The sequence below is a fragment of the Schistocerca americana genome, chromosome 2 (assembly GCF_021461395.2).
Source record: "Schistocerca americana isolate TAMUIC-IGC-003095 chromosome 2, iqSchAmer2.1, whole genome shotgun sequence".
In the NCBI taxonomy this organism is placed as follows: Eukaryota; Metazoa; Arthropoda; class Insecta; order Orthoptera; family Acrididae; genus Schistocerca; species Schistocerca americana.
The window spans coordinates 395,482,852-395,509,641 of NC_060120.1; the positions used below are offsets into that span (position 1 = coordinate 395,482,852).

Sequence of the window (26,790 nt, forward strand, 5' to 3'; positions counted from 1 at the left end):
GTGAAGAGGACAGGGTACACGGGATGATCAGGAAATTGGCAAATAGCAATTGTGTAAGAAACAAAAGATGGCTTCATTGTATTTGTAGAGGGGGAATCCCCATTTGTGCGAGGAGACTCAACAGGCCTAGAGCGAAAGGCACCAATAGCCACACACACCCGACAATGGTGAACAGGATCAAGTATTTGCAGAATTGAAGCTCAGCTCTTGAGCCCGTAAACCTACCATAATCTGTCTGGACGAGGCCAGAGCACAGTCAAGATGGAGAAGAGTTGTATGGCCTGCATCCCAATATGTGTGGACCAAAAGGTGGAGAGCGTTAAGATTCCACATGCATGTAGTCTTTAGGTGGTGAATATGGGGCAGGCGCATCAGCTTTTCATCAAAGATAAGGCCCAAGACAAGGGACTGTGCTACAATATTGAGGAGTTGATCGCCTAAATGAAGTTCTGGATCAGGGTGTACTGTGGGTCTACGACAAAACTGCATAAACCGCGTTTTAGAGGGAGAAAACTGGAAGCCATGGGAGTGGCCCACACAGAGGCCCATCGGATGGCACCTTGGAGCTGGTGCTCAGCACATGCTACCGACTGGGAGCTGCAACAGATGCAAAAATCATTGACACACAACGCTGGGGTAACCACAGGCCCAACAGAGGTAAAAAAAGCCATTGATTCTATGACGAAGAGTGTGACACTTAACACAGAACCCTGTGGGATATCTTTTTCCTGAAGAGAAGAGCCAGTAAGATAAAAATTCATGGATAAAAATCTGAAGGGGGCTACAGAAGCCTCAGTTATGGAGCGGAACTGAAATGTGATGGCACCAAGCCATTTCGTATGCCTTGTGTAGGTCAAAGAATATCGTAACAAGGTGCCAGCGGTTAGTAGAAGCCTGTCGGATTGCTGTTTCCACTCTGAGTAAATGGTCAGTTGGAGATCGTCCTTCCCAGAAGGGATGGAAGGTCCAAGGCGTCTGAAGCTAACCATCGTCTTGAGCAGTTTACAAAGTACATCCTTCAGGCTAATCGGGTGGTAGCTGTAGAGGTATGTTGGGTTCTTCCCGAACTTATAGACGGGAATAACTATACTGTCTCGCCATCGCAATGGGAAAGCACCAGTGAACCAAATGCGGTTGAAGACCCTGAGGAGATGTTGCCTCTGGGCAATGTCCAAGGGTCGGAGAATCTGGTTGTGGATGGAATCCAAGGCCAGGCGCTGTGTCACATGACGAGGTAAGAATCTGCAAGAATTCCCATACAGTGAAGAATTTATTATAAGGGTCAGTGTAGTGTAGGTTGAAACAAAGGCTGGCTCTGTTCAACTCGGCATTTCTGCCAGAGAAAGGGTAGCAGGATAGAAAGAGGAAGCCGAGGCCATCGCATGCTCTGCAAGGACCAATGGACCCGTGCACAGAGCATCTTGGAGCTTAAGTCCCTAGCCCAGAAGGCTACAGAGCTTGGACCAAATCTGCGATGAAAAGGCATACGTCCCCAGGGAGGAAACTTAGCGCTCCCAGCATTCCTTTTTACTCAGCTTAATACGGTAACGAACCTTAGCATGGAGATGCTTAAAAGCAAGGACATTAATCTGTGAAGTGTGTTGTTTAAATTACTGCAGCAACAGTCGGCAGTCCTGGACAGCAACTGCTACGTCCTTGGTCCACCCACGGTACCGGTCGACGATGACGGGGACCTGAGGATAGCAGGACAGCAGTGCCGGCAGCATGGAGAATAGTGGCAGAGACATCTTGCATGACCGCATCAATGCAATTCGAGAGGGAGGTGTCGAAGTGCACAGCAGATATATATAAAGGCCAATTGGCTCTGTGGAATGCCCAACATGGGGGTCCTGTCTGCCTGAGTCAGCAGGGGAACAATAGAATCACCAGAAAGCAGTCACCGTCACAAAGATAATCATGGGATGACCAATGTAGAAAAGTTACGAGAGCAGGAGAGGAGATCATGAGATCGATAGTAGTAAAGGTGCCATGAGCGGCACGTAAGTGGGTAACGGAACCATCATTGAGAATACACAAATCAAAGTCTGTACAAAATGGTCAATTAGGAGGACCCACCCTGTTGATGTGGCACTCCCCCCACAGTGGGTGGTGGGCACTCAAGTCTCCAAGGAGGAGGAACAGGGGAAGGAGCTGCCGTATTAAGGTAGACAGTTAAACATATGGTAGTGGCCTACCTGGAGGGAGGTAGACATAGCAAACGGTGATTGCCAGGGTCATTTGCACTCTAACCACTATTGCTTCCAGGTTGGTACAAAGGGGGATGCAGTTACTAATGACATCAGGGTGAACCAAAGTGCAGATCCCGGCAGATGCTACCCCAGAGCTGGTGCGGTTCCGATAGAATGCCCGATAACCACGAATATTGCAGAGTGGTCATCATGGAATTGTGTTTCTTGAAGAGGAAGACAGAATGCAGAATAGGAGGAAACAAAATATTGTACTTCCGCCAGGTGATGATAGTAATTGTTGCAGTTCCACAGGATGATCATGTGGTGAGAGTTCAGGTTAGACACAAAGAAGCCGAGAGCAGGTCATGTCACTCGGTCAGTGGTCATCACCAAGGATGGGGTGACATCCATAAATAAGACATCAGACTCAGGTTGTGAGGGGGGAGAAGGCATCTGCAAGAACTGGAACCGAAAGAGAGCATGCAACCTTGTGGCGTACAGATGGTGCATCTTGTGGCTGAGTTGTATTAGAAGGCTTCTGGTCTGACAGATGCTGTGGAGAGCAGTCCCGGTGGGGAGTCCCATCACTGGCAGGGGCTGAAGAAGGGGGGGGGGGGGGGGGGACACTTCTTCAGCTGGGGAGGTCACGGGAACTGCAGGGAAAGGGGAGGGGAGGATGGGACAGGGCTGGTGTCAGGAAGAGGTAGGAGGAGGAAAAGATGTAACAAAGGCAGAAGTTGAAGAAAGTGACACTGAAAGCAGTCTCTCTCATTTTTGGCAAGTCCCAGCATAATACAGACGATTCTGGGACTTGTACTCTTGAATCTTCTTTTCTCTCTTGTAAGCAGGGCAATCCAACAAGTGAGAGGAGTGGTGGTCGTGACAATTGACGCACACAGGTGGCGGAACACTGAGGCTTCCCTCATGGAGTGGGTGTCCAGCCACCACACAGAGGGTCTGTTGTACAGCAGGAAGACCTACGCTCAAAACGCAAGCAACGAAAGAACTCATGGGTCGTGAGGGAGGGAAGAGGAATCCATGTCGTAAACACTAGGGAGGGTGTAGTTCCCCAAATGGCTCACACTAAAACAGAAAATTTAGAAGTGGAGGTTAAACATCAAGCAGGGACCTAAACACCAAAAAGGATGAAAGAGAACAGGCACAAGGAACAGAATAGCAAGCAAAACAGGGAACCTGGTGGATAGCCAGATTGATATATATCAGAACACCGAGAAAGGGGAAGAGGGGGCAACAGTGAAGGAGCGAGGATAGGGAGAGATGGTCAGGGTGAAGGAAAGGCAGCCAGAGAAGGAAGAATGGACTGCAACAGCTCAGGGCCCCCTTGTCCGCCACGCACGAACTCATGACAGAACCACAGGTCTCCTGGGGGTGGCGATAGAGTGAGTCTGGAGTAGTGTCCTTCAGAAGGAAATGAAGTCCAAGGGGAACACGGACCGCCACACAAAGCCAAGGTGGAAGGTGGTGAAGGGTTCACACTCATCGGGAAAGTGGCAGGTAATGTGAAGTTACACTGCCGCAACAATAGCCGAGAGCGAACTCCAGGAGGTAATAGAGAGGAGGGATGCACCCCATACTTGCAGTCAAAGGAGTCTTTGAAGAAGGAGGCATTGGATGGGTGGCCAGGCATTGCAGACAAATGGCATGGTACCCACATAGCAGAATATCACGTCGGTTTGACAGCGATAGTTCAGCAGCTTCTGCATAGAGACTCTCAACCAGTAAAAGGCACCAGTGGTCAAATGGATGCCACAATGGTGGGTTGTATTTAAATGGCATAAGATGGATAGATGTGCAGCTGCATAAACGAAACTCCCATGGTCTAGTTTTGAACGGACAAGTGTTCAGTACAAACACTCTCCAGGAAGTACCGCTGAGGATCTGTAGGACATTGAGGGACCGGGTACAATGGGCACCTAGGTAAGACACGAGAGAAGACCAAGAAAGTTTCCTATCAAGCATAAGCCCCAGGAATTTCATAGTTTCAGTGAATGGAAGGGCAACAGGTACAAGATGAAAAAATGGTGGAAGAAACCCATTGTACCATCTAAATTCATACAAACAGTTTTGTCTGTGTAAAAGTGAAAGCTACTGTCGATGCTCCACGAGTAAATACAATCAGGACTTTGCTGAAGATGTCACTCAAGGAGGCAAGTCCACAGAGAATTTGCAATAGACCACAAAATCGTCAACAAAAAGGGAGTCGGTGATGCCTTATGAGAGACAGACCATAATAGGGTTAATGGCGTAGCAAAGAGGACGACACTTAGGACAGAACTCTGAGGCACACCATTTTCCTGGATAAAGGTGTCCAACAAGGCAGAACCCACATGTACCTTGAAAACCCGATCTTTTAAAAATTCCTGAAGGAAATGGGGCAGGTGGTCTCAAAAGCCCCACATGTAGAAACTGCAGAGGATACCAGCCCTCCGGTAGGTATTGTGGGCTTTCTCCAAATCAAAAAAACACAACCAGTCTAGTATTTCTGCAGGAAACCATTAATGACATTGCTGGACAAAGTGATGACATGGTCAACTGCAGTACAGTGCACTCAAAATCCACACAGTTAATTGGGAGACTCAAGCCACCATACCAGCCAGGCACAAATCATACGTTTCATCACCTTGCAAACACAGCTGGTGAGAGAAATGGGGCGGTAGCTAGAAGAAAGATATTTGTTCTTACCGGGCTTAGGTATAGGATTGACCGTGGCTTCATGCCAGCATCTGGGAAATGTGTCCTCTGTCTAGAAGCGACCACACATATGAAGGAGAGAGCTAGAGAAAGGTGCTGCAACATCTGAATGTGAACATTGTCCAGCCCTGGGGCAGAGTATTGAGATGAAGTGAGAGCACAATCTAGCATCCTCATAGTGAAAGCGGCATTTAGCACTCGCGATTCTAAGAGGAGAAGGGTATTGGCCGAGCTTCCTCCACTCGAAATCTACGCAAAATAATGGACCAAGGCGATGGAGATGGCAACAGCATCCACTATGACATTCCCTGCTGTAGTCGGGTCAGAAACTATGGAATGGACCTTGGTCCCAGACACCATCAGAGGTTGGCCCACAAAACGGAAGAGGGAGTGGAACTGTTAAAAGAACTAGTAAAGAAAGGCCATCTATCGTTTTCACTACCCCGAAGACTGCAACGACACTGTGCACACAACCGTTTATAATGAATGCAGTTCACCATTGTAGGAAGACAGTTAAACGTGTGGAGAGCGTGTGTGTGTGCGCGAGCTGTGTCGCAGGATGCCTCAGTCTGCCAAGTGAAAGGGACAGAGTGCAGTAAAGATGAAGTGCGAGGAATGGAACATTCTGTGGCATTAATAACAACATTTGTAAGGTATCACAACTCGGGAAATGTTCGTCAAAGGTCACCAGGAGGAGTAAAGCCTCTAGTTGGCCTTATAAAACTTGTATTTGGGTTTGCATGTAAGTAGTGTACAAGTCAGCAAATGGATAGCACATGGGAAATCGCCAGTTGAGTACATTTCAGAGAGAAGAGACCATGCAAGACAATGGGCAAGCTGGACAATGCAGAATGAGAGGTACGAATGGAAATAGGTGTGTGTGGAGTCTAAAAGGAACATGGTTGCTCCAGTGTTAAAGCAGATAAGGTGATGTTGGCTGAGAAAGTCAGCCAAGAGGGCACCACTCTGATAAGTTCTGGAAGAGCCCCAAAGGGGATGGTGCAAAGTAAAATCACTAAGCAGCACAAAGGGGTGAGGGAGTTGACCAATAAGTTGGAAGACGTCTGCCATGGTAACACTGAATGATGGAGGGATGTAGATGGTACAAAGAGAAAGGGTGAAGCAAGGAAGGAAAACGTGTGGACTGCAACAGCTTACAGCCGGGGTTCAGTTAGACAGTTTGACTACGAATGCCATCCTTGATGAGCAGCACGATTTGCCCACGAGATGGGATGGCATCCTTGAGGGGAAGGTCAAAGCAGACAGGAAAGAAATGTGAGAGGTCAGAGCAGTCATGAGGACTCAATTTTATTTCCCAGGGGCAGAGAACAAGCGGACACTGTGATTCCAAGAGCAGCTATAATTCCTCCTTGTTGGCTCTAAGGCCACAAACCTTCCCTTGGAGGAGAGTCATAACAGAGAAAGGGGTCAAAGGAAAAATGGAGCATCACCTCAGCAGTTGCCCAGTGCCAGCCTTCGAAGACACTCTGCTACAGGGCACAGAGGCAACACAGAGGTCAGCCAGGTGAGGGTATGATGCAGCGACACAGTTGAAGATGATATCCGTGTCGGCAAAGGAGATCACTTGCCTCTGTTTGATCTCTTGGAGCCTTTGCAGTTGGCAGATGGAGATTCAGATGTTTGTTGGCTGGAGGGGCGTAAAAAGTCTTTGCGGGAGTATTCTTTCCATCCTGCCTGAACTGCTGGTTGTTTAGCAAGTGGTTTCACTGTGTAAGGCGAACATTTGGTGGCTTGTTGCACAACTGGAGGAGGAGGAGATGGGATGCTACTGTGACACTGGGTGATTTTACAACCACAGTGCTGAATATGAGTTTGCAAACCTGCTTGGCCATGTCGTTCATGGAGCCAGGTTTAGTGAGAATGGTGCTGTAAGTGACAGATGGTGAACCACAGGGCTGCCAACTACTTACAAGTGACAGGGTAAGGCATTTTTTCCTTCACCCAGATCTCCTCGATGGCCCACTCATTGAGACACATGCAACAATCTCAGGAGGAGGCTGCATAGTTGCCATTGCATTTCATACAGCAGGGAGGAGGTGGGCAATCACCCTCGTGAGCATCCCAACCGCAAGTAACGCATTTGAGTGTGTTTTGGCAGGACATTCAGGTGTGGTTGTAATGATGACACTGGTTGCAAGGCATCAGGTTCGGAATGTACAGTCAGACTGTGATGGCTTCATAGCCTGCCTTGATCTATGATGGAAGCAATACTCTATCAAATGTGAGAAAAAAAAAAAGAGTGCTTGTGGGCACTAAATATGCATCAACCTTCTTCATCACATTATGGACTGCAGTGATGTGCTGATCAGAGAGGTAAGTTTGGATTTCTGCCTGTGTCAGACCATTGAGCAGCCTAGTGCAAATAACACCATGCTAAGAATTTAGCATTTGATGGGCCTTGACACAAACAGGGTACCCGTGGAGGAAAGAAGTGGCAAGCAGTTTTTGTGCCTCAGAATCACAATCAGTCTGCAAAAACTAAGTGCCACTGCGTAAATGACAGCAGGACTTCACAGCCACAAATTGCATCAACATCTTTCTGAATAATAAATGGATTAACTGTAGCAAAGGACAGACCGTCTTCGGTATGTGACACCACGAGGAAGAAGGTGCAGCTAAGAGGGTCTTTCAATTGTCAGCCTCATTCCGTTTACGTTTAGTAGACATAGAATGAGAAGATGATTGGCTCACTGCGAGAAAATCCCTACGATTGTCAGTCTCTCTAATGGTTGCTCCCTGCAACTGGGACCCCCCCCCCCCCTCTCCTCCTCAGAGGGCCAATCTCAGGTGATTGCTCCTGACGGAGCGACCAATTGGCAATTTTGGAAGGTAACAGCTCAGACATCATCTCTCCCTGGACCTGGCCTGTATCAGGGAGTTCGTAAAATCCCCACCTGTCAACCCGAGGCTGGGAATTACGTGGTATCCATCACCTGTTACACATCAAACATTTGGGCCGGCCTTCAGGAGCACACAGGACACAGGGAGGAAGAAGAAAAAGCGGAACCTCGAACACCGAAGTGGAGGAAGGATGAGGGGGGGGGGGGGGGGGGGGGGGGAGAGGGGGGAAACAAACAGTGCAGGAACTGTTCTGGTGTCAGAGCACTGAAATTCAGGACATATTCCCAAAAGTATCTCAGACATGTTCCCCAAGGGAGGGGAAAAAGAACAGCAGGACAGACAAACATGGAGGACGGAGCGCTGCAAAGGCTGGGGCCCTGTGGTAGCCAAGCTTGACATACCAAACAGAGGTGAGCTGCCCTGGATGGGAGTTAAGACGCGATGCGGAAAGCACGCTCACCATTTTGAAGAAACATTTTCCAGATTGGTTAGTTGATTTGGAGGAGGGGACCAAACAGCGAGGTCATCAGTCCCATCAGATGGGGGAAGAAATTCGGCCGTGCCCTTTCAAAGGAACAATCCCAGCATTTTCCTGGAGCGATTTAGGGAAATCACGGAAAACCTAAATCAAGATGGCCAGATGCGGGTTTGAACCGTCATTCTCTCAAATGCAAGTCCAGTGTGCTAACCATAGCACAACATCGCTCAATCTTTTTCCAGGAGAGAGGTGCCCCACCAAACCTGCAAGCAGTCAATGAGGCCAAAACGCCCTATCAACAAATTAATTCTGATTACTGTCCATAGTCAGGCCTGCGTCTTTAGCTGAGTGGTCAGCAAGGCAGACTGCCATACAGGTGAGTCAGGTTCGATTCCTGGTACTGCCAGGGGTTTTTGCATGTTGGGAGGACCGGTAAAGGATGTACTCAGTGTCATGACGCCAACTGAGGAGCTACTGGACCAAAAAGTAGTGGTTCCTAGGTCACGAAACCCAACAATGACCAGGAGAGCAGTGTACTGAGTCTGTATCCCTCCTTACCACATCTCATGTCGCTACTGCCAGAGGATGACTTGGCAGTCGTTCACACCCGATTGACCCATCAGAGCCAGAATACAGAACCAATGTTCATAGTGAATGTGTTTGAAATCGGTTTCATTATAAAATTTACAACAGTGGTTGTCTGTTCACTGTAAGGAGGTTCTTTTTTTTCCGCCACCACAACAGATGAAATTTTGCAACTCTGGGAATTCTTGCACTGACACTGCAGTATATCTAGATGCTTGTGAGCTCTGTGGTCAGCAACAGGGATTTGTTTCTTACGCTAAACACAAGGCACAACAAGTTCGTAAAAAATATGTGCAACATATTTAGTCAGATGAAGGTAGTTAGAGACAAGTACAGATTTTCATACTCAAATTTTCCTTGCAAATCCTTTAGTCTCTGCAGGAATACAATAAACCCACTTAATTTTATTACATGGTTATCATTCACTGAAACGAGTGGAATAGCATTAGATGTAAAGACGACATAGGCCAGTTCACTTCTTCCAGCCATTTGTGTGTTTTAAATCACTTCCCCAAATCAATTTAGGCAAATACTGAGAATTTTCGTATCATCAGGTCATAGCCAATCTGATACTCTTTAGGGTCATTCCACATCAAATCACCCAATAAAAAATAAATTTTACACCCACCTCCTTAGATTTTCATGAAATTTGGCTCAAATGGTTCTAATACTATCCTGACAACACCTGCAAAATTTTTTTGCTGTATCTCTTATAGTTTTTTTTTTATAAATTTTTTAAGTTTTTATGTTTTGCATTTTCCGAACCTTCCGAAATGGTAAATTTAATTTGTATTCAAAACTTTAAAATTGCTTATCTTAGAAACTCTTCTAGATAACATCATGAATTTTTGTAGCAAGTTTATTTATTATAAATATTTGAAGATAAAAATGGTACTATTAAAATATATTAATATTTTCCATCAAAAAAAAAATATATATGTATTTTTTTTCTTTTCTTTTTTTTTAACGGATGTTTTGTTTTATAAGAATTGCAATATCTAGAGTCTCAGACCTGATAGAATGCTCAAATTTGTATTAATTTACTCTTAAACATATAGGCTACTTGATAAAACAAAAATAATGATGGCTTTTTAACATGTTTATTAATTATAGTAGATTACATTAGAATTATGTACAAACATAGTGTACTTACGACACATATGTATAACCCAACTGATTGCTTGAAACATTGAATTTTTTGAGTAATTTTGTCTTTTTAATAAACATTAATGCTGATTCAACTTGTTTTTCCACTTCATCCAAGAGCTTTCAGTTCTTTTGATACAGTCTTTATTGAAGTAATACATTCTTCCAGTGCCGCTTGATTGAGGTGCGTCTACTACACAGACTATGTGCTCCAAAGGCACTATGCAAGAATCTTCTCTTTCAGGCCAATAAAATGATGCAGCTGGTCCTGAAGGATGTAGAAATAGAATTTCTGCATCTTCTTCATCATTGAATATTGTTTTTACCAGTCCAAAGTACCAGTTACTATCATAATTTACAGCCACATAGCTATTTATGGATGGTTCAACATGAATCCAATCAGAAGATGAATGGAAAGAAAAGAGTAAGGAGGGTTTTACACCATCTGCAGTCCTAATTTCAAGGTTTTTTGTTGGAAGTGGTTTGAAGTTATGAAAACTTGTTGTTCCGGGAATGGTTCGGGTTGCTGAAAAACGGTTTTCTAGTTTTAACCGTAGCAAATCAGCTTCTTTTTTGTCAATAAAGTGAAAATGAACACACATCGATTACTGTCATTATTTGTTCTTTGTCTGAAAGCTGTAGACTAGCTTTCCTTAAAATTCTTTTAATAGTTCTTCCTAGGCCATCACAAATTGACTTCCCATGACTTGTTGCAAAAAAAGTGTATTGGGCCTTCAAATTAAAGTCTCTCAAGTGTTCAGTCAAATTTTTAAAACTGTTTCTATTTTTGTACTGCCCAGCACAACCATCTGTAAAGTAGTGAACTGAGTCAATGTCAGTGTGATGTGATGACAGCCACTTTGTAATTTGTTTTTGTACAAAGTTAACAAAACCAGTATCACGTTCTTGGTCATCACTAATAAAACATTGGTTGGAAACAAAAACATTGTTTTCCTCATTTCTTAGAAAAACTCCAACTATTCCAGTGGTAACTTTGGATCTCATTTTGTATAACAAAGGAATAATTTTCACTGAAACCCATCACAATAATTGCTGTTTTGGGTGGTGGGTCTTCTTTCAATCTTTTAAAGGCTGCTGATTGGGATTTTGCTATAAACGAGTGCGGGGTGAGCTTTTCCAATGACCTAACCAATAAAGAAATGTAGTCTTCAACACTGATAGACTGTTTGATCATTTCTGCCCTGTCTGTGTTAACCCACTGACTGATTACAATTTCTTCTTCTAAATCATAATCTTCACTTAGTTTTTCAGATAAGTACTCAGTTAGTGCAGTATTTGCAGTACAGCTGTCGCAATGACGTAGCATGCAGTTTTGGTCTTCCGTGTTGCACACAAGCATCTTAATTAGGTCTTTATAAGATTCTTCAATTTTCACAGCATCCAGTAATAGTTTAACATTCTGGTGGATACTGCATACACATACAGTGTGTGTGCGCCTGCAGCACCAGCAAGGATACACCACTTAGGTCTCAAGAAACAAAATTTTGAAAATCCTACTTCTACCTCGGGATTCTCCCATTAGAAAGAATAATAGAGTTCTCTCAAGTTACACAAAATGAGTCTTTTTTGCATGTACACATTTTTTTGAACACTTACTTTGTCTTTTGTTCCAGGTAGCACTCTGGAACTTTCATCCTTTTCATAAAAATCTGTTACAAGTCTTACTGTATTTTCAGAAAGAGTTTTACCTTTTTTTGGACCAGGAGTTTCCAAACTACCCTTTTCAGATTTTAGCTTTCTAGCTTGTCGCACCATGTACTCACTTACATTAAATTCTTTCATCACTTTATTTTGACTCCGAGAATCTGGAGCCAAGGTCAGAATCTGGATTTTTCTAGACCTCCCAACAGATGAAATCTTCTCTTTCATAAGAGAAATCATTACATCAAAATCCTTTGCTTTCTCAACCACACTTGTATCTTCTTCGACATCAGAACTTGGTGCATCATATTCTAATGCTTTTGAAACCGCCTTTTTTGCAGTCTTTTCAATACTGCTAACCTTCCTTTTAAAATAAGACCCTTTACTTTGTTCTGACAAGCCATGAAGCTCTATCGGTGTTAAACCTAAATTATCAAGAGCAATGTTTGTTTGTACGAGGGATTCATTTCTGAATTCCTGTGATTCTAATTCAACCATGACTTCATCTGTTTCACTTTCATTGACTTCAACTCTTAATTTTTCCTCACAAAAGTTACGGCATGTTGAGCAAAACTTTTGTCCAGGTTTTATGCTAATATTTTTTGTCAGTAATTGTTTAGAAAGATCCAAGCCTACACTTCTCAATGATTTTTTGATGGGCTTTTTGTGTTTTTTTAGTGGGTCTACACATGTTGTTTGATACTTTTCAAAAACGTTTAAAAAGTAGTAGCTGTGGTATGAACATATATTCTTAAATTCACACAGATTAATTCCAGATCGTAAGTGGATCAAATCTTTTTCTTCCTCGCTCAATTCAGATACCGGCTGTAACTTTTTTGAAGGTGTGTAGGTTGTTTGGAAACAGTCAGATTTTTTAAATAACCCTACACTACAGGTTTGAATATCTGACATACTGATTTCACTTTTGGTTTGATTACTGTTCTTGTTACTTTTATAGGATATTGGAAAAGAATCTCTGTAAACTAAGTAACAGTGCTTACTGAAAGTTCAAATAAACTTAATAAAATACTACCCAAGCACTATTTAACACTGTAATAATTTTTTACTTCAAAACACAGGAGTAACAAAACAAAATCCAAGCGTACATTGTTACTTGAAGAAGACAAAAACTTATTTTCGGTGTCTAAGTCACTTGGTACTTTTTATTTTTAAAATATAATTAATATTATTTTAAAAATTAGGTAACTATTAAACAGGTTAAAAAGCCAACATAATTTTTCTTTTATCTAATAGCCTATACAATTAAGGGCATTTTAAAACAAATTTGACTTTCTATCAGGTCTGAGACTCTAGATATTGCAGTTTTTGTAAAACTGAACATCCGTTAGCTAAAAAAAAACTTGTAAATTTTTATTCATTTGAAAAGTTTTAATATATCTTTATGATAATTTTTTTAACATTTAGATATAATACACAAACTTATTCCAAAATTTCATACTAATATCTTGAGTATTCTTTAATATACAAATTTTTTTAGTTGTGAGGACACGTTTAAGTTAAGATTTCCGACTGCTGAAACAACGCCAAATCTAAAAACTTTAAAAATTTATTAAAAAAAAAACTATCAGAGAAAGAGCAAAAAAATTTTACAAGTGCTTTCAGGATGATAAAAAAAGTAATTGTACCAAGTTTCATCAAAATCTGACATGGTTGGTGTCAAGGCCTGGGTGACTTGACATGGAATGACCCTTTACTGCCTGGGTTCCTAAAATTTTTAAAGTGAAAATCCTAATAATATAAGCTCATAATTATTATTTTATACCTCATGTTTCATTGTTCCATATCTTTTCTTTTAATGAATTGTGGGCATGTTAAAACACTTTTCCTATTTCCATTTAAGGAAATACGGAAGCGTCCAATCCCACCCGTCTGCTTTGACCCATGACGTCACAAATATGGCGGAAACAAAAACACACACTTTCCACAAGAAGCCTAATGACACTAACGGGACAAGCGCGGGAAATGGGGTGTTTTGGGTGGGGGGCAAACTAAATACAAACAAATTTAGACGCCTTGCGTAGCTACAACGTGTAAGTGAAGACAGCCATGCATGAATACCCACCCACCTCCCCAGGGGTCATAACCCCTGCAACCCATAGAAGATAAAGATGCTTCAGTAGCTGATTAGTGTTTTTTGTATTTTAAAAAAAAAAAAGATCTCACGGGATAGAACGAACAGATCAGAAAGATAAATATAATAAACTAAAACAGAAATTCGAGGAAACAGATAATTAAAATAAGTAATAAGTATTTTAAAAAAAAAAAAAAAAAAAAAAAAAAAAAAAAAAAAAAAAAAAAAAAAAAAAAGGGCTCACGAGATAGAACGAACAGATCAGAAAAGTAAATAAAGTAAGATAAAACAGAACTGGAGACAGCCACACTCAAACCAAACTCCGCGCTGTCATGACGTCACACACGACAACACCCTTACGTCACGGGTCAAAGCCGACGCGTTGGATCGGACGCTTCTGTCAACCCCCATTTAATAATGTTTTACAGCATTATCCTACACTGAGACAAGCTGCCACTGAGGAATAAATGTATGTTAAATGGGGCAGTGTAACAGGGATGATGTGTCAGAGCCCATTCTAGAACCTCCTGCAGAGAGTTGGGTTTAGAATGTCCTGAACAAGCGCTTCCAAGTATGAGGTCTCCTTAGTACTGAATCAGCTAATGCTGGTATGAGATTGTTGTCAGAATACAACAATAAAATTCATGTGTAATACTGGAACGAGAAATAATTTACACTGTCCATCACTCCTCTATAGTGTGGCAAAGAAAGGCGTGAGGCATTCAGCCATAGAAATCTTTGACCATCAACCCATTGTCAAAAAATTTAATATATAATAAAATTAACTTCAAACAATAAGTAGGATCATATCTGCTTGACAAACTGCTATGCCACACAAAGAATTCCTGAAAGTGTGCATGTGGATGTGCGTGTGGAGAGAGAGAGAGGGGGGGGGGGGGGGAGAGAGAGAGAGAGAGAGAGAGAGAGAGAGAGAGAGAGAGAGAGAGAGAGAATCACTGTGTGTTAAAAAAATAATTTACAATATTTACAATCACCTTCAGGAATCATGTAAGTAATCAGCATGGTGAATATTTTCCACTGTTGTACTTAAATTGTAGCATTGTCTCATTCCATATCATAATGAGAGATCCGAATTATGATCCATGAAACAGCTAAATAACTCTGCCATGTGGTTTGATGGCTCAGTACACTGTTGTCTAACTACAAATCCAAAGGGTCGGAGCTCATTCTTCAATCAATTCTAGAGTATTTTTCCTGTCCACTAACCACTCTTTCATCTCTGGCTCATTAATGTGAAAATCGCAAGTTGCACTGGGTTGGAGATCACGTTAAACTATAGGTCCCCTGTAACTGGCTGGGTACGTCAGTTCACAGGCCAAAGCCAAGAGTATACTACCTCCAAAAGAAGCTGACTTAGTAAAGAACTGTAGCTTCAAACCAACCTTCAGGTTAAGAGTCACATAACAGAAACATATAAAAGGAATACATTTTGTGGACTTACATTTGTTCGCAGTAACAAATATCAGTGCGCAAAAATCTTTCATTTCAGTTTGTATGTTTTCAGTTGCATGCACATTATAAATTCTTTTTGTAATTATAACTTGTCCATACAGCAAACTACTTAAGGATTCTAATGGAGTAGCTATAGGAGCAGACAACGTGCTGCTCCGTTGGATGATTGAAACAGGAACATGCCTTACAAAATGTTGCAGAACATTGTGGACTAACACAGCAAGAAACCTCAGATTCTATTGTATCAACATCCAACAACAACCTTTATTTGCATATGCTATTGACAACTGCAACACTGTAAAATGATATGCAGCCATCTGAAGATAAGCATAATGGCCAAATACCTGTCATGGCAACAAAGTAAAGCTTGTTAAATGTATTTATGGCTTGTTTTAGCCCCCCCCCCCTGTTCTGGAATTCTCTTCATGTAGTCTATTATGTCTCACAATTGCAAATTTATCTTAATGTCAGTGTCATTGACAAACATAACTATGCAGAGATATATCTTTCATGTCTGAAATGTGAACTTCAAACTTAATCATTTAGCTGTCAAAATGGAAACAGATATAAATTGTTTTTGTCATGATACCATTACTGACAAACATGTTGACAACTGCTGCAAAATCTAACATGTGTTTAAACAACAGTAGGGCCTAACTTAATACCAAAAATAGTCAGTCACCCAAATGATTTCTTTCACAACTATGTCGTTCATAAGCATAACTCCTAACAATAATATAATTTGCGTTTACATCTTAATGCATTTCTAGCAACCTTTGGCAAAAACAGAACCCAAATTGAAAGGCGAAAAAATGTGTCCTTAATATTATGGCAGATGTAAATCTTACCATCACAGATTGCACCACTATGCTGGGCAGACTTTGAAACAGCTGCATGCACTGGCACACTCGAATTTGAAAGCCCGGAGTCTGCAGCAGGAGGCTTCCTTGAATTCATGGTGATAAGCGTTGGGTTCTTCAGATAATTGGGTACTATTGGTAGCTGTTGGGTGGAATCTTGGGCATCAGTATTAGACGGCGTTTCCAATAGTTTACGAATTTCTGCGCTACTACATAAAGCTGCAGGTAGTTCGCCCTTGTTTGTCAAAATGTTCTTGTCAGCTCCATTTGCGAGCAACAGAAGTACTATATCTTTGTGACCTCTTTTGGCAGCCCAATGCAATGCTGTCCTAACCAAGAAACAGATAAGGAAATATCAAATACTGTTACGTCAACATTGACAGTTGTAACCTCACTGGGAAATAACATCTTACCAGCCGTTGATTTTATGTCGTGCGTTAACATCTAGGGTGCCATTACTCAGAAGCAGATCTACTGTTTCTATGTCACCTATACAGGATGCTTCCCTCAATGACTCTTCTCGCAAAGAATCATGCTGCACATTTTTCACTAGTTCAGTGTTATGATTTTCCGCTGTATGACTAGCATTCATCACATACACACAGCGACTCAAGTCACACAACACCCACTGTTGCAGCAGCTGCACTAAACTTCTCCCCCGATTTTTCTTTCACAGATCTTGCCAACCTCTACCTACTACAGCATCCTCAGAGAAAAAAGATCGCCGACAGGTTTTGTCGATAGGATTTGCTAAAGGCGAGAATTCATTATAATTCGTACAAATTAATGATCATATTTTAACAGTAACATACGATATCTCACAAATAAACTGTGACATTTATTAGCAGACCACGCATTGTCACATCTGCGTGATTGTGGGCTCATTAGCTTTATTTCGAGCGGCAGAAACCAGACGTTTGTGTCATTACCCTACGGTTTAACAAGGTAAACCATTTGCTATGTAAGATTTTTATTGTATAAAAACGTGGAAACGATGATCAAACTTAATTATTAAATCTTAGTAATTGTCAAAAAACTCGCGCGAACAAGGCCTGAATATCACATACAGTGGCTTACGTCTGTCATTTACAATCGACTCTCGATAGTTTTACACTCGATAATTGGAAACTCTCAATAATTTGAAATTTTGTTACTGCTCCCTTGAAAAAATCTCGAAAAATCGAAAAATATCAATGTATTTTGATCCTCTCGGCAATTTGATGCTATAGTGGTGAAGGCGCCTCACCAAAACTTTCTAATTTGAAGGCAGGACTTTCCCATCCTCTATAGTTTGAAGTCCGCTTCTGCAATTTCCACTGAAGTCCTCCTCCTTCTGTGACTTCCCGTGCAGGCTCGGACCATCTGTCGTTTGTTTCTCCGACCTATATACTATTCACTCACACTGTGTTCTAGTCAATCCGTGTTTCCTGAAACTGTGAAATGCTATGAACGTTAGAAAGAAGAAGGCAATTTAAAAAAATCTTGTTGTTGAAGCTGTGGAGAGTGGAATTAAAAAAGAAAAAATGTTCCAAAACAGATCGCTATTTTACCATCTACCTTGTCGATTATTTAAAAAATAATAATCATGTAACTATAAGTGTATCAGGGACTGAAAGAGAAATGCCATAGCAGCGTGAATTTCCCTGTGTTGAACAGTACTTACTCAAGTGGATAAATCGGTGTAGGCCTAGAGGACAGAACGTTCCCATGGGTGGTTTCATGTTGAACGAAAAAAGTTAAGTGTCTTGTTCAGTTTCTCAGGAGTGAAAGCTTAGTGTAAGTGAAGGGTAGCTCTCAAATTTTAAGACAAAATCTGTGGAGATTGTGTCAGCGTGGACAGTTCCCTTAGTATTGCATGGACTGGTGAAGTAAAACTACTTCTGAATGGCTACGATCCACCCAACATATTCAACACAGGTGAAATTACTCATTTCGTTTTGTAAATGTCTTCCTGATCGCATCCTGGCATTCAAAGACGAAAAGCGTTACGGAGGAAAATTGAGCAAAGACGGAATAACTGTCCTTATAGCTTGTAACATCTGCGGGTCTCAAGCACTGAAACCACTGATAGTAGTGAAATCTGCGAAGCCACATTGTTTCAAGGGGAGAAAATGGCTTCCCACAACTTATCACTGAAACAAAAGATCATTGATGACGACAGAACATATACAGACAGACATGTGTAATGTATGTCTGTGTGACCTAACTGTTTCATGAACGGTTATGAAAAAGAAGAAACGCAAAATTTTACTCTTTTTGCACAACTGGGAAAACTGATTTTTGTCCCACCCAAAACATCAAAATTGCAATCATTGTACCAGGCATAATACAATATTTTAACACACCCTACCGTAGACAAATCACTTCACTGGTGCTGGATAGCACTGAAAAATGCGAGAAGGTAAACGCGACAGTTTTGACCATTATAACCATGATTGATAAGGGCTGGAAAAATGTCAACCCTGTTACTCTTGCATAGTTCCTTCAGAACGTGCTCATTTGTTTTGAAAAGAGAAAACGCGGGAAAAACAGCCATCAGAGGCGCGAGAATTAAGGAATTTAGTCCCGCCAGACTCATGGTGGCAGCTTCCACCCAGCTGCGATTCTTTGAGGATTCTGCTCATGTTGATGATGACATCGGTATCCATGGTGTTCTAACCTATGCTGAACTGTTGGCTTGTCACGATGGAGACGAGGAAGATAACGAAGAACGATGGTCACATTTACCAACGCAAAGTTACCTGTCCATACTCTACGCTCCTAAGCCGTCAGAACGGAAATGAGTGATGATTTCTTCTCAACTCTCATTATCACCGAAATTTTCTGGACAATGCTAGATGAGTCGCTCTCTCAAAAGAAAACCACTAACAATTTTTCAAAATGAGGTGTAACATTTTGATTTGTTTGTTTCTCATATACTGTATGCATGTACCATTTGTATATATGCTTGTGTTATTTTGGACATCATTAACCCTTTCAGACCCTGTGGCTACAATTGTATACATTAACTTTTACTGTGTCTTAACTGCAATGGAAGTATTTTTCTCAATTACAACTGGAGGCAAAGATTTGTGAATTTTCAACCTTTTCATTTTGCATAAGTGCTGCCAACTGTTGTGCATCACTATGAAAATATTAAGTAGTAAATGTAGCAGTGCGCAGAGTACATGGATGTGGCTGGTTCTCTGTATTCCACTGTGTAAATGAATATCGTTAATGCTATTTCGCATGACAATTATTGAATGATAATTTTACTGTTTATTAAAATAGAGAATTTTTCGTAATTAGTTATTTTAGTCCATAAAATGAAGCCAAGTGCACAAAGTATGTTTTGAAAGCTCGTGCATATTTTTGTATAAATCTTACATCTGAAATCATTAACACTTGAACAGGTGGGCTGGGGTATAGAGTACCCCACGTTCAGTTTTCTGCTAGTGGCAACACTGCTTTTTGTCAGTGATTACTGGCACACTAACTATTCCACTATTGTTATGTCAGCTACCGACCATTGTATGCGGGTTGGCTGATACGTAATGCCTCCATACTCGTAACTCTTCAACAGGTATGCGGCAGGTACTACCTTGTTCCGTAGCCTCTTCTCTGCAGCTGCAGTTGGCGGGCAGCCTTAGCACTGAACAGTTGTGTTGTTACAGTGTAAAGTGTGGAACCCTACGCAGACGGTCGGTCAATGCGATTTAAGCAATGTGCAGTCATGGAATTCTTGACAGGAGAAGGTGTCACCCCAAAGGAGATTCATCAGAGAAAGAAAGCAGTTTGTGGGGATTGTGTTGATATGAGTACTGTGCGTCGTTTGGCGAGTAAGTGTAAAGATGTTGAGGTGGGAACATCTGACCTGCGTGACAAAGAGTTGGACGTCCTGTGACAGCAACCACTGAGTTTCACAAGCAAAACGCTGACAGATTGATTCAGAACGATCATCGTATCACTCAGAGAGAAACTGCAAACACAATCAGCATTTCACAAGAACGTATAGGTCCAGTTATTGCTTTGCTTGGCTATCAGAAGATCTGTGCACGATGGGTATCTCAGATGCTGACTCCTGAAATGAAAGCGCACAGACTTGAAATTAGCCAGGAACTCCTCTTGCGTTACTAGAATGAAGACTCACAATACTCACATCAACACAATCACCAGAAACTGCTTTCATTCTCTGATGAATCTCCGTTGGGGTGACACCTTCTACTGTCAAGAATTCAAAGACTGGACATTGCTTAAATCGCACTGACCAACCGTCTGCGCAGGATCCATACTTTACACTGTAACAACACAACTGTTCAATGCCAAGACTTCCTGCCCACTGGAGCTGTAGAGCAGAGGCTACAGAACAAGCCAGTACCTACCACATATCAATGCTGCCAACTGTTGAAGACTTACGAGTATGGAGGTATTACTTTTCAGGCAACCTTCGTAGTAAGTTTCACTTTGTCGCTCTCTGTGTGCCTGTGGTTCCGTGAATCTGTTGGAAGAATGCTGCTGGTGTACAAAGTACCCCATACACCTGGCCTTGTAGTAAATACATATTTGGTATGTACATGCAATCGTGCACAGATATTTATACCAGATCAGTAGTCTGAAAACACTAAATAGCTTGTTACTTTTTCAGGGAAATGACACCAGAAGAAATACACAAAATTCTGCAGGAGTTGAAAAATATGTCAGATGGATCAGATCATGAACTGTGCAGCAGTAGCGATGAGGAATCGCTCGAGGAGGTAGATGTAATTCAAGAAAGTGAGCTTGGCAGTGATTCTGAACAAGACATACTGTCTTTTACTGAAGGTGACAATAGTGATTTGAGTGAAAATGGAAATGTTGAATTTTTTATTGGAAGAGGTAATGTTACAAAGTGGAGAAAAACTGAATATTTCAACCAGAGTAAACTTAGAAATAAGAATATAGCGAAAGTGCTTCCTGGTCCTAGAAAGCAGTGCAGATGACCTGAATAATGGAATTTTTGTTTTCATAAAATAATAGACAACAGTATGATAGATAATGTCACTCATATATATATATATATATATATATATATATATATATATATATATATATATATATATATAAAGTCAATCATCACAGAACTCTCGTTATAGAGATACAAACGAGATGACACGAACCAAAATTCTTGCTTTATTCAGATGTTTATATCTGATTGGAATAAAGAAAAGACATCTCACTAATGCACTCGAACTACGGAACTCAGATAGGACTGGAACTCAGATGGGACAGGAATGCAAGGTCTAAGAGCATATCTAAGTCACAAGAAATTTTTGTTTTTACTCCAATGTGTGCGATGACAAGAACAAATGAGCTGAAGGAAGAAAAACGGAAAAACTAGCTGCCATTTGGCCTTCCTTGCAGCTCTTTGCTCTCAATTGCAGAAATTTGTAGAACCTCGGGCCCTACGTGACTATGATGAAAAAATTGGCAGCTTTCGGTGGGTGCTGCAGTTTCATACGATATATTCCCAATAAACCCAGAAAATTCGGAATCAAGATTTTTGCTATGACTGGCTCAAAAACATTTTCTATAAGTAACTTGGAAGATACTGTGGAAAACAAAAGAATGGTCCATATCAGACCTCAAACAAGCCAAGCGACATAGTGTAGCACTTGATTTCTGCCAACGAAGGTAGCAATAAGAATGTCACATTTGATAACTGATACATCAATTACCCTTTGGCGACATCTCTCCTAAAGAAGCAGCTCATTTGGATTGACACACTGAAGAAGGACAAAAGAGAAATACCTGTTGAATTTCAGACAAACAAAAATCGAAAAGTTCGGTCTTCAATTTTTGGTTTTCAAAAAGATGTCACTTTCACATCAAATGTACCAAAGAAATACAAATCAGTGATATTGCTATCAAGGGTGCATGAACTACCAAAACTTCACAATAAATCAAACAAGCCTGAAATAATAATATACTACAACACGACAAATGAAGGAGTTGCTCCATGGATCAAGTATGTAATGCATACAATGACTTGAACATAATGAGGTAATGGTCAATATGTGTCTTTAATCATGACTGTCACATGAATCAGTGCACAGATTTTGAATTCCTCAGATCCAAAAACACGCACATCATGCAAGAAGAATTTTTTTGAATAATGTAGCAGTGCACTGATGAAGCCCCCATCTGACTGAAAGATGCAAAAGAATGTGTCTGTCTGGTTACATTTCGGCATTCTTGATTAAATATCGTGAACACTTGGAGAAGAAAGATGTATGTCCATCTATGCCTCAAGAATCAGTAAACCAGAAACATGGGAGGTGTGTAGTTTGTGGATGAGCAAAAGTGTGACAAACATCTATGTGATACGTGCGAAAAGTCTGTTTCTAAGAAACATTTGACAGTTGATTTCATTTGCAACAGCTGTAATGATTAATTCCTTTTTTTCAGCTCAAGCTTATGTTCATGAGGCTTACATTGTAGGGGACATGTACAAAACTGAAAAATAAAGTATATAAATCTCAAGCAAAGCACTTTGTATAAACTTTTCATGAAATGTTTAAATATTACTATTAAAAAGTTCATATGATCAATCAGGTTCACAAACAACATAGAATTAAAATGATTAGTAACAATATTTACAAAGCAATTATCAGTTTCCCAAAGTTTGGGACTGTGTTATGTAAATTATATACTAGGGCACAAAATACCCCACATGCCAGCATGACTAATGAAAATCTGGCATACCTGTTCGAGGGTTCAAAAATCCTCCTGAAGAAAATCAGGTCTGAAAGGGTTACATACATACATACATACATATGTATGTATGTATGTATGGACTGCTACATACTTTCCACTTAACTCTCGTTTATATGAATTATTTACTTGGTCCTACTCAATTATTTGAACTCTCGGTAATTTCACCATTTTCCTTAGTTCCTTGAGCTTAAAATTATCGAGAGTTGACTACATTACTAAGTCTAAGTCGTTCACAAGCCATAGCTGGACAGAATGCACCATGACTGCAATAATGCTACCATAATGAAATGAATACAATATCGCAATTAAAACTATGATACTGTACTGAAATTGATATTATACAACATATTAAGGTTAAGAACTAGATTACAATATACTTTAGAGCAATAATACAGCTACAAAATCAATACTGGGATTTAGTACAGTTGAATATCAGAGTTCCTATTGTTGTCATGGTACTGAGTTGCATCTCAGAACTGTTCTATCATCAAAAAGTATTTTCAACGTTAATTTACACTAAAATCTAAATGGCTCCATTGTTAAAGGCTGAATAGCCTTAGGTATTGTTTTAAATAATTTCAGGCACACCACTGAGAAGCTGTGTTCTCTATTAATCGTCGTCATGACATGTCTATTCTGTCTTTATTGCAGCTCCTGTGTTGATGAACTTTATTTCTCTTTCTGTAGGTCCTATGATTTAGCTTCATGTGAACAAGGCAGTTGAATATACTATGAAGCGCCAAAGAAACTGGTATAGGCATGCCAATTCAAATACAGAGATATGTAAAGAGGCAGAATACGGCACTGTAGTTGGCAATGCCTATGTAAGATAATAAGTGTAGGGTGCGGTTGTTAGATTGGTTACTGTTGCTACAATGCAAGGTTATCAGGATTTAAGTGAGTTTGAATGTGGTGTTATAGTTGGAGCACGATTGATGGGACACAGCATCTCTGAGATAGCAATGAAGTGGGGATTTTCCCATACGCCCATTTCACGAGTGTATTGTGAATATCAGGAGTCACTGCAGTTGGAGAAAGACCCTGCAAGAATGGGATGAACGACGACTGAAGAGAATCGTTCAACATGACAGAAGTTCAACCCTTCCACAGATTGCTTCAGATTTGAATGCTGGATCATCAACAAGTGTCAGCATGTGAACCATTCAACGAAACATCATTGATATGGGCTATTGGAGCGACATAGCGAGCGAGGTAATCAGTGCAAACTATTAACCATTAGCTCCTATTGCCTCCTGGAATCTCCACAAGAGCCCTATTCAAATTTGTTAGAGTGGTGCTACTACAGGCAGGATTGATACCAGATACTAAACAGGTAATTGTGATATATGATTCTGTCACATGAATTGCTTACAGTGGCTCAAATAGTGTGTAATGTACAGGTAGAGACCTGGCCTCTGATACCTTCGTCCGATTTGGTCTAGTCTTAGCGAATCCCAGGTGACCACATGTTGGAACGTCATGGAAATACTTCAGAATTTCTGGCTGCAGATGAGCTGGGAAAACTTGTAACCATTTCCGCCCAACTGGATCATAGTTTATGTAATTCAGAGTTCCTTTCATTAACTGGAATCCTCCTTTGATCAGTTTCTCATTTGTCAAGCCTTCTATGAAGTTCAACAATGCTGGATCTTCATTCCGTTCAGCAGCAATGTCATTTAACACAGCGATACTGTGACGAGTAACACTGACATATCGTCCATGCTGCTGAGTTAGCAAGTTAGCATTGGCCCTTCTGGACGAAATAACGATCTTATAGCATCTAAAGTCATGTTACACATCTGGCATCAGGTTAACTCTTGGACGATTTACATTCAAAAGCACCCACACTCCCTCTCCCCTGAGCAACCACCAGAAATTGATCAAGGTCACCCAGGGGAAATCCCACACCAACATCTTCTCTTGCTCCACCTCTCCTCCCCTCTATCTGAACCAATGAGATTGAAGTACCCCTCCAGGTCTTCATCTTCTACAACTGGGACACTGGAATGGGTGGAGTTCAGTCAGGAGATAGGCAGCATAGTGGGAGGATCAGGCTGTGTCCATTTGTTAATAACAAATTATGTTACATCACATCACTTGAGTTCTAAGAGATTGCTATTTCTTAGTTGCAATGTAATATTACATAATTTGTGGCACCAGCAGAGATCATACATATGCAGATTTGCAAGCACTCTTACTCTTCCATAATTTTGTGTATTTATCCATGTTACCCTTATTTTTTATTTGCCTCAGTTTTACATATTTTTCACCTGTTTTCGTGTTTACATACATATTTTTCCAGATTTCCTGTATTTTATCGATTTACGCAAGATTAACTGCATTGTCACCGACGTTGTGCCAACATCGTGATTCTCTCAGCCAAGCACAATGCAGCATATGTCAGAATATTTTATCATTGTTACTGAATCACCTCCTTCCCATCTTCATCTTTTATAACTGGGGTACCTGAGTGGGCACCATGGGGAGGGGTTGTAGGCTGTGTCTATTTGTTAATAACAAAACTCATGAAATCATAACACTCGAGGCAAATTTGTTAATAACAACTTAATATTATGTCATTTGAGACACCAGTGGAAGTCACACACATTTTTCATAATATTAAGTATTTTACAAAATTTTTTGTGTTTTATCCAGAAACACAAGAAGTGCCGTAAACTTTCCAACATCATGACACTGTGAGCCAATCAAAACGCAGCATGTGTCAGAAGTATTTATCGTTCCTATTGAATCTACCCCTACACCTTCTTCACCTCTTTTTAACTGTGACACTTGAGTGGGCACCATAGGGGCAGGTTTTAGGCTGAGTCTATTTGTTAGTGATAACAAATTAAGTCGCTTGAAGTGTGCTTGTTAATAATAATTTAATATTTCACCATTCAAAACATCAGTAGACACCACACCCTGGCAGATATGTAAGTTCTTTCATTTTTCACAGATTTTACACATTGTACTCAATTACACAAGTTCTGACCCAGTGCTTTCGACAGTGCATCGCAGTAATGTCCCAATTCGCTAAGCCACCACTGCGTTAACAGCAGGTGTGTGACGTCATACTGTATGTGTTGGTAACAAACACATTGATAGATATAATGTCCTCACGTCATATAAATAATGTCTTAGCTAATTCTATAAGCACCATAGATTCATAAGCAACGATACGGTATGTATAAGAAATATCATTTAGTGATAGATAAACCCCTGATAAAACACCACTACACTACTAGACTGCATGACATCAGAGAAAACTCTGATGCTTCCAACCAAAGATACTGTGTATGTGTAGCACAGCTCTACAAAAATTACAGCGCTAGAGATAGAGCTAACCAGTAACCGCAACCACAGTGAAAAGTGTGTTGCCTACAGGGGAGCCCAATCCTCAAACTCCGAAATGTGAGTTATAGCCACGAATGCTGCTCCCCAACCTACAAATGACCGAAAGTTACGTTATGGTAGGTGTAATCCTTTCCAAATTCATGGCTGACACAAAGTATGCTGCACTGTATCAGTTCAGGGTTAGGAATCTACCACAAACGATAATTATTGCAAACAGATCCCAAAACATTGGTGGAAATATCAAAGACAGTTACAAATATTGACCGAGATTACAAAGAATTCTCCCCCAGCATTCGCCAGATGATGCAAGTCCAATGAGCCAGCTGAGGTGCCAGTAGGGTATGAAACTCTTCGAGCAGCCACTGAATCAATGACCCGTGGACAAGGGTGCTCCGCGTCTGCCCAACACTAAGCCAAACCATCTCCCAGATATGGTAGAGAAAGTTGCATAATTACACGTACAATCACCACCATTGTGCTGGCTACTGCAAAAGATACTCAGTCATTCAGGGAGTCGGCATTCCACCACAGAAAATCAGTCAATTGGGTAACACCTTTGCAGATAAATGTTGCAAACTTTTTAAGCGTCAAGCACTCCCCTGCTCCTCACATTTCCTCTCTGGACCACCTGGAAACGAGCTCGCC

At 41.0% G+C, this 26,790-nt stretch overlaps 1 protein-coding gene across 2 annotated transcripts in view; it reads right to left on the bottom strand.

Annotated features, from left to right (window-relative positions):
- Positions 1 to 16,755, bottom strand: part of LOC124596209 (ankyrin repeat domain-containing protein 40-like) — a 29,932-nt gene extending 13,177 nt beyond the window's left edge. The window contains exons 1-2 of one of the 2 annotated variants that reach the window (XM_047135263.1): positions 16,473 to 16,755; positions 16,048 to 16,388 (exon numbers count right to left, since the gene is read on the bottom strand). In XM_047135263.1, coding sequence (XP_046991219.1) covers positions 16,048 to 16,388; positions 16,473 to 16,651 — 520 coding nt within the window. In that variant the 5' untranslated portion in view covers positions 16,652 to 16,755. The remainder of the gene's footprint in view (positions 1 to 16,047; positions 16,389 to 16,472) is intronic. The other variant, XM_047135264.1, reaches the window with a different exon arrangement.
- Between the last annotated feature and the right edge of the window lie 10,035 nt (positions 16,756 to 26,790).